At 49.5% G+C, this 8215-nt stretch overlaps 4 protein-coding genes across 4 annotated transcripts; 1 reads left to right on the forward strand and 3 right to left on the reverse strand.

Annotated features, from left to right (window-relative positions):
* Positions 1-734: 734 nt before the first annotated feature.
* PFICI_02429 (uncharacterized protein) lies at positions 735-2105 on the forward strand (the record flags this gene model as incomplete). The annotated part of the gene is made up of 1 exon (XM_007831010.1): positions 735-2105. One exon carries the CDS (start codon positions 735-737, stop codon positions 2103-2105), a length of 1371 nt encoding a protein of 456 aa, XP_007829201.1.
* Positions 2106-2694: 589 nt separating this feature from the next.
* Positions 2695-3321, reverse strand: PFICI_02430 (uncharacterized protein; the record flags this gene model as incomplete). The annotated part of the gene is made up of 1 exon (XM_007831011.1): positions 2695-3321. The coding sequence occupies one exon, from the start codon at positions 3319-3321 to the stop codon at positions 2695-2697; it is 627 nt and encodes a 208-aa protein (XP_007829202.1).
* A 982-nt stretch (positions 3322-4303) lies between these two features.
* PFICI_02431 (uncharacterized protein) lies at positions 4304-5150 on the reverse strand (the record flags this gene model as incomplete). The annotated part of the gene is made up of 3 exons (XM_007831012.1): positions 4304-4441; positions 4501-4788; positions 4851-5150. 3 exons carry the CDS (start codon positions 5148-5150, stop codon positions 4304-4306), a joined length of 726 nt encoding a protein of 241 aa, XP_007829203.1.
* Positions 5151-7130: 1980 nt separating this feature from the next.
* On the reverse strand, positions 7131-7445 carry PFICI_02432 (uncharacterized protein; the record flags this gene model as incomplete). The annotated part of the gene is made up of 1 exon (XM_007831013.1): positions 7131-7445. The coding sequence occupies one exon, from the start codon at positions 7443-7445 to the stop codon at positions 7131-7133; it is 315 nt and encodes a 104-aa protein (XP_007829204.1).
* Between the last annotated feature and the right edge of the window lie 770 nt (positions 7446-8215).

The raw sequence follows: 8215 nt of genomic DNA on the forward strand, positions 1-8215 counted from the left end.
CTCCGCCATCGCGAATAGCTTCGCCTTGATGTAGTAAATCAAGGAAATACCGAGGCAGAGGATATACGTAACAACACACCAATATTGACGTTGCACAAAATTTGGGATGGAGAATATGAGTGAGACTTATTCCTAGCGAGCTAGCGAGGGCAAAATCATCTGCCGAATGTCGCTATCATGAAAAGTTGCTTTTTTTGTGCAAATCATGGTGTTGAGGAGGTCATGAGAACCTTGCTCCTGCAGCAGGCTCGATAAGCCTTTGGGGTAGTTAAAAACCAGGCCAATGATCGATTGCCATTTCAATGAGTGCAACCTGAACTCTGCTCGTCAGGCACTGAGTAGAAGAAGGAAGTGTTTTGTGTGTCGCATCTCGGGAATTCATGATAAGGAACACGTGGGGTTGGGAAATGTGTGCCTATTTCCTGAGTGCATCAAATTTCTTTTTGCTTGATTGGTGTTGTTGAGATAATGGCACAGTCGTCGGCCAGCGAGCAGATCATTAGCTGGGGCCTTGGATGTGAGTACAGCGGGTAGGATGCAGTTAGCTGACCTGCGTTAGGCACCCCACTGCAGCTTCACCCGCTGGTTGTCGTCTAGCGGCAAAGGGACCGTCGACAACCCTCTACATTACAGCTAAGCTAAATTCGTGTCTCGGATTTTTGCTCGACGGCTTTTCCTGCACATTCATATTGAGTTATTCCGCAATCAATTTGAGCTTGACCTGTCGGGGAAACATGGAGACTCCCAGCATAAATGGACGCATGCTTGAGGATATTGAAGATGAAGATCAATCTCTTCCCCGCAAACGCCGCACCCGTCGCTCTGGCGCTCTGCCCAAGAAGCTCCCCGCCCCTCTGTATAAAGCGACGGTGAAGGAGCTAGCAGACAAGGTGCGAACAAAGTCTTCTTCCACTGCCAACATTGACAAAGCCATTACGGAGCGGATCAAAAAGTGCCTGGAGCGCGCAAACCATCCAAACACACCCGAGGCAGAGGCCAAGACAGCTTTGCATCTAGCATCACGATGGATGGCACAAAACAATGTAACGCAGGCCGAACTCCTCGCTCATGAGGCACCCGAGCAGCAAAAGCAATATGCCGGGCAAAGCATCGTCGCAATCATTCGCCTCGACGGCGACAAGTACAAGTCCGTGAGACAACAAAGCTACGTCGGCGCTCTAATGAGCGCCATGAATACCTTTTTCGACTGTAAATCTTACACGACAATGGGGCGCTCGTCCTTGCATCTGACATTCTACGGCATTGCGGAAAACACGGTAGCCGCGGCCATGGCCTTTGAAATGGTGTACAACTCCATTGCCGAGTGGGCTAGACCATACAAGGGCGTGGCTAGCAAGAACAGTTATGCCCACGGTTTCTGCAATGAGCTACTCAGACTCGCCGTCAAGGAGAAGAATGATGAGATGATGCAAGCCCGGAAAGCTGAATCCGATGCTACTGCTGCTCGGGCCAGGGAAGAGGAGAACGAGAGGCTGAGACAGCTATCCCGGCTAGCTCCCGGTAGAGAAGACCGCACTGGGGCCCTTTCCGACTCCGAGCCACCAACGGTCAAGGCCGAACACGGTGACACGACAGATGAGTCGGATGACGAACGTGATTGTTCCGAGGTCAAGCTGCCCACCACAGAGGCGGACACGGACTCGGATGACTTCCTGGAACCGGACTTTGATGACACGGACGAGAAGCCACTGGGTGCCTTCGATGACCTCGAGGTGGAAATCAAGAAATCAGTTAAGATTGAACGGTCACCTTCAGTGGTATTCTTGGGTGAAAAATGTGTTGCGCCAGATTTTGTTTCACCTGGCAAGACCAAAGATGGTATACTTGAAACGGACGACGCTGAGCCAGAGTCCAAGTGGGCTTCCCACAGTCAACTCGTGACTTTCCGCAAGACGGCACTCCAGATTGCAGATGACTACTTGCAAGACCAGGATCTTAAGCTTCGCAAGAAATCAGCACAAACTTCGATCAAGGATCGGGCCGCATACAATCAGGGGAAGGAAGACAGCAAAAAGGTTGACGTGCATAGGAAAAGAATAACAGAAGGAAAAGAATGGCAGGATCAATCTTCGTTGGCGGGTTAGAGTAACTCCCCGTCTCATTTTCTTCTCTCCCTTTTCGGTTTTCCGGCCGTCAATGTTACACTTTCCATTTGGTATGAAAAGTCGCAGTAGATAGACCTGCGTGTATTGACTGCTCAGCAAGGCTTGGGCTGTGAGGTTGGTAGCGAAATGGTTTCCAGTTCGGTCATAGGCTTAATTGAAGTGCGCAGAATTTACACCATGGTTTTCATGGCCGGCACTATCATCAAACTCTGCCCCTCCCCATACATCTTGCATTTGATGCCAGTAGCGCCTGTCGGAAACAAAAGCGTTCGGTTTTGTTCTCGCAGCAGTGAAATGCCTGCTGGCACGAGACCGAGAGGTGTCAACACAGACTGATTGAGAGGAGCCACATAGATGTCGAAGCGCTTGGCACTAGACAAATTGCTATTTGCTACCGTTCATCAACTCATGATCTCATCAGTCACTACGCTCAAGATGACTCCGTTGATGCACTATACAAAGCCTCCCAGTCTCTGCACTCTCGCTTGATCATCCCATCAATCACTCCCTTTCCCTGAAAGGTTATCGAAGGCGGCTCAAGTGTCGCATCCGCATTGCAAAGAATGGCCTAATCAACATCATAAGCATTGAGATTGACCTGGAAAATCATGGAAAGAAAATAAAAGACAAAGTTGCAAAAGCTCACCTGACGCAAATAGTCAAAACAGTGCAGCCAATGATCCGGCTCCGCTTCCGGGTCATGGAGACCATGCGAACCCCCCATAGCCGCCCTGCGAGAAGAATGCGACGACGACGACGACGACATGCCGGCCTCGGCCGCGGCAAGCCTCTCGGTCAAGCTCTGGACGGCCTCGCGCATCATGCCCAGACAGTGCAGCTGATGAAACATGGAGATTCCGTTCTTGCGCTCGACACCATGCCTGTCGGGCCGCTTGACGAAGCCGCCGTTGGGGGTGAGCAGGTCCATCCAGAGCATGTCGTGCTCGTGGCTGAGGTTCATGTAGTTTTCATGCTCGGAAAAGATCATTTCTCGCGTGCCCGTGACGGGTATGCTCTTGTGCGTGTCTGGCCTCGTCGGATGCTTTGAGTAGTCGAAAAAGACTGGCGCCAAGAGGCTGTAGAGTGCAAAGGTGAACATCAGTGGGAAGAGGATCCAAACCCCAATGATGTAGCATACGCTCTTGGCCCTTCGGAACACCGACGACCACGTAGATTCCGCCGCCATTTGCCTCATTTCGATCTATCTTTCCAGATATGCGTTGATGTGCAAAGTGATGAAGCGCGATGGTATTTGGCGTTTGGAGAAGGGACATCTTGGTCGGCCAAGGCACTCAATCAGCTGTTTGATTGAAGCTCTGCCACGGTGCCATTTTCCCGTCCCTGGGTATTGCTAGATGCGACCTTCCCTTTTCGGCTCAGCTGGAAGAAATGCGTCGCCACTCTGGTCCCACTGCCAAGATACTGTCCAAATAGGGAAGTAGGACCAGAAAAGATTGATTCGTCAACATGAGTTGTGGCTTGTGCCGTCGAGTGTATTTATAAACAGTCAAGGTGCCTTGCAAGTCAGTCTATCTTATGTGATACCTTGCGCCATCAGTCGCAATATAGAATACTTACTAGGACGTCTGCGAATTCGCGTCGAGTATAATCTGACATTTCGGTTGGCGGATATAAACCGGACGCTAATCTTTAGCTGGTCTGCCCCTCGCTACCACTAACCAGAACTGCTGTACAGTGGATACTGAGCTGGAAGAGAGCCTGTCATATGCTATTTATCTACCTACCCAACATCATAAAATATCGTGGGACGTTTCCGACATTGGCAATCACTTACTAGGGCTATAGTTAATCACAATCAGGTACATCTGATGAGAAAAAGAAAAGGTGAGACATGTACTCTTTATTGATCATGAAAATTTCGTATACACTTCGTACCCAAATGTAAACACCGTCAGGCACTAAAAAAGAAAAATAGGGAAGGAAAATTACCAGCTTCACCGGTGAAGCACAAAATGTCAACCACATCTCCGACACAAAAGCCTTGTCAACAGTCAAAACACACAATGGAAAATCTAAATTTCACAGCTCGAGTCGAGACACCAAATTACTCTTTTTCGAACCAGAGCCACATATGCATCACTGTGGCCACGGATGCTACAAAGCCAGCAAGTGCTTGAGATTCTAGTCGAAAAATAGTTGGCTGCCGGGAGTCTCATTTAAACAGCAATGGACTTGATGAAAGCGGCGGCAGCATTGACATCAGAGCCGTAGCCGAGATGACCGCTTGTGCTGCTGGACTTGCAGCCACCACTGGCGGCGCAGCCGTACGATCCAGCTCCACAGACAGAATCGCCCTAGAGAAAATTGAGTAAACATATAACAATAGAAGCAAGGATTTAGATTCAAGACTTACACTGGCGCAGAAGGAATCAAAGTGAGCCGCATCGACGCCCGTGGGCAGCTGTCCGACATACGGGTCGCCAAAGGTGACGGCGCCAATGACCGACTTTCCAGCCGCCTTGATCTGCTTGGCGGCATTGTGCACAACCATGCCGCCCTGGCTGTAGCCGGTCAAGATGATCTTGGTGTCGGGGCAGCTGGACAAGACGCTCGTGGCGTCGGCGGTCATGGCCTTGGAGCCCGGGCCCGAACCGGTCGCCTCCGAGGTGATGCCGGCCATGTCGGCGGGGTAGCTGGTACCCTGAATTTCGCGATTGTCAGTACAGGGAGTGGATGAGTATAAGAGTTCAAATGTCAACAAACCTTCATGGTGACCTGGTCCGCGCCGAGTGACGACTGGACGGCCTTCTGGAGGCCGGGACCCACGACGGTGCCGAGGGTACCGGTCTCGGTGGTGCCGCGGGCGAAAAGCACCGTGTAGGCCGTGCAGCCGCTAGCTGCGGTAGCCGAGCTGCTGGATGCGGCAGCGTCAGCCGATCCGGTTAGGCTTGAACCGGTTGGCAGCAGCGAGGAGAGACCGGTCAGAGAGTAGTCCGGCCACACGGGGACAGCGGCCGAGAGACCGGCGAGGAAGAGAGTAGACAAGGCTTGTGTAGTCTTCATGTTGGCTGAAAGAATCGTAAGGATGAAGGAAGGATGGTTATATGGACAGATAGATATGTTCCGCGAGTCAATCGCAAGCCGAAAGAAGGTAGAATCGTCAAGAAGCGAAAGTCAATGGTCAAAAATAGTTAGCGAGCGTGAAAGCGAAGGAACGAGATGTAGACAAGAAGCGGAGCGTGAAGCTTGATGGAATTGAAGCCATGAGGAAGTGCAAGTTGCAAGTTTTAATACTTCACAATGATCCTATAGCCACCACCAAGGAGCAACTACAATCGAGCCATGAGCCTCTGTGTAACTCGTGTCGCAAACCTATACCAAATCAGGAGCAGAAAGAGAAATGGAAAGCATTGTGCTCCAGTTTGACGGCCCAAGAAGCAAGATTCAGCAACGATAGGCCCCTTTAGCTCAGTTCTGTATACTGCCGACTAGGCCCAATGCTCGACATTTGTTTCAGAATGCAAGCCTGCTTGGCAAAGATGAAGAAGCCATGACTGACGTCGGATCATTTTTTGTTGCATGTCATAACTCTTCTTGGACATGTGCTCCGTGACGGCTGCATCAACCCCCAGGGCTCTCCGGTAGTGAATACGGGGGATTTGCACATGGCGTTGTTCACCTGTGCAGTGCCGAGCGCCGCTAGAACACGAGGCGAGCCATTTAAACTTCCAGCGTGAAAATGCGATTGGCTAGAAGGGCTCGCAAGCCAGCCGTCAAGTATATTGCAGACGACCCCGTCAGCACAAGCTTAATTTAAACCCCCGACTGATCCCGCTGTTTAGCGGCCCGAATAAGTGGGCACAGCCTAGCTGGGTGATATGATGATCACTTTTGTTTCTTTATTTTCTTTTTCTCCAGATTGGGCTGATGAAATAGAGTATGGTTTCTCGAATTTCCATATTTACTCTTTGCCTCGACTTATACAAAATGGCCGTCTCACTCCACTGCCAAATGCATGCCATCAAAGCTGAATCTTGTGTTTATGAAACAGTAGGCTCAAAATATGGTTTGACCGCTGTAAAAGGCAAGGCTTAGCGGGAATAGGGATGTTCTACAGGCTTCTAGCCAGCCGAGGCACATCGCTAGATGGACCGCGACATCCCTGAGCACACGCTGCTCTTTTAGCTTTGCGCTCGGCCGCAAACAAAGCTCGGGGCGCACCATAATCTGCCCTCTTCGGTACCTTTTACATTTTAGGTCGAGCGAGCAAACCTGCCATTGGTTCCTGAGATTTTCTCGATTTGATATCGCCGATGGAGACGGAGTCAAATATCCGTTCAGGGAGATCCGGATCATACAGGAAAAATCCTCTAATGGAGTGCGCAGGGCATGTCAAGGCTGGTCTAGGCACAGAGAGTCCTTTAGGCCGATTTGGTCTCTCTCGCCTTAACGGCCGAGCTCCTTAGCCACTTGATGCAAGTCCTGATCTTTACCTGACATCATATCCTGATATATTCTCATTCATATACTGCCCACTACTCACAGTGCTCTTGATCTGATCCCTTGTGATAATTTTGCATGGTCTTGGCTTATTGAGATGTGAACAAGACTACAGCGACCTTTCAAACAACATGGTCGATATGTTGTTAGCAACATGGTGGTATCATCATGTAGCCATGTGAGTATCCGCGGGAAGCAGAAAGTGAAAACAATGCAGAGAATCAAGATAAACTCGAGCAAGACAACGGCGCTGCCAATATTCCTTTATACGCCCGCTCCCACCTCGCCTTCCAGCCAGCAAGTAGCAATGCATGCACTCCACACGAAACAACGGATATCATATGATTTATACCACCAAAGAACTATCGTATTATCTCGTCCTTCCTAAGCTAGGCACCTATCTGGGCTATTGTATTGGTTTTGTGAGTCTCACTAGCCATGGTGTTCTTTTGCTACCTTGCTTCAGCTCGAGCAAATTGATCTGTCTGCCTACATTACCCATGGTGGAAACTACTCGTTGATACCCCCAGAATGGCTGCTTTATCATTGTTGTTGCTGATTCGAGTAAGTGTAGTTTGGGTCGTCGTCAATGTCGTCGTAGTCAGGCATGGGATTGTAGTAATTCTCCTGGTACGTGAATTGCTCCTGTCTCTGCAGCTCAAGTTGCTCACAGGGACGGCAACGCGCTTCTACTTTGGTACGAATGGAGTTGTCTTGAACCCCGGCTGCGCAGGTTCCTGTTCTTCTTGCCGCAGAACACTTGGTGATCTTGCCGGGTCTTGCAACTCCCAACCAACGATCCTCGCCGTCGTGTTCAGCATAGGTGCAAAAGTCCTGGAGGACCTGTTGTCTACACATGGCTGCCAAGAGTCTGAGAGCTACAGGAAGTGATCAGTTGACGGTGTGAAAGCTTATTGAGAGTTGGAAATACCTTGACGAATGTTGAGATGTATCGATAGATGTGCTGGTGCTCCACAACTTTGGTTTCTTGAGGCCTCGGGTTGCCCTAATGAGTGTCCTGGAGTGAACAGATAGGCATAATTTAAATGCAGGGGTCTCAAGATGCAAGATTTCTGCTTTTGTAACTGTTGAAATATGATGAATGTGATTAAAATATTCCCGCCGCAAAGAAGATCTAATCACAAAAATATTTGCACAACCAGTAATGAAGTTAATAACTTTATCATTGTATTGAAAACCAGCAGAATATCAGTGCAAGATGGACCATAAGTGAATAACGTAACGTGGTAGGCGGCGACCACATGATTAACTCACACAATTTTGTGCAGTAACATCGAGCTTTGTATTCAACCCACTGTTATTGGATGAAGGTCTCGCAGTTGCCATGTGGCTGGCTTGATACCAGTTCATCATCTCGCTCGAGCATTGATCACTGGCTGCCTTACAATCCAGTTATCTGTTCCGATTTCGCACTGTGGAATAAGGCAAATGAAACCCTTTTCCCAATCCATACTTAGGGCCAGGCCGACTGATACAAAATAAAGCCAAGAGCCGCCCTGAATCACCATAATTGATTATCTGCCTACGAACAATACTTGTGTACATATCATGCACAGATTGAAGCCGTCTTGTATCCAATAGCTGCAGAAAAGACGTATTCTGATCAA

Source organism: Pestalotiopsis fici (genome assembly GCF_000516985.1).
Source record: "Pestalotiopsis fici W106-1 unplaced genomic scaffold PFICI_Scf_2, whole genome shotgun sequence".
Classification (NCBI taxonomy): domain Eukaryota; kingdom Fungi; phylum Ascomycota; class Sordariomycetes; order Amphisphaeriales; family Sporocadaceae; genus Pestalotiopsis; species Pestalotiopsis fici.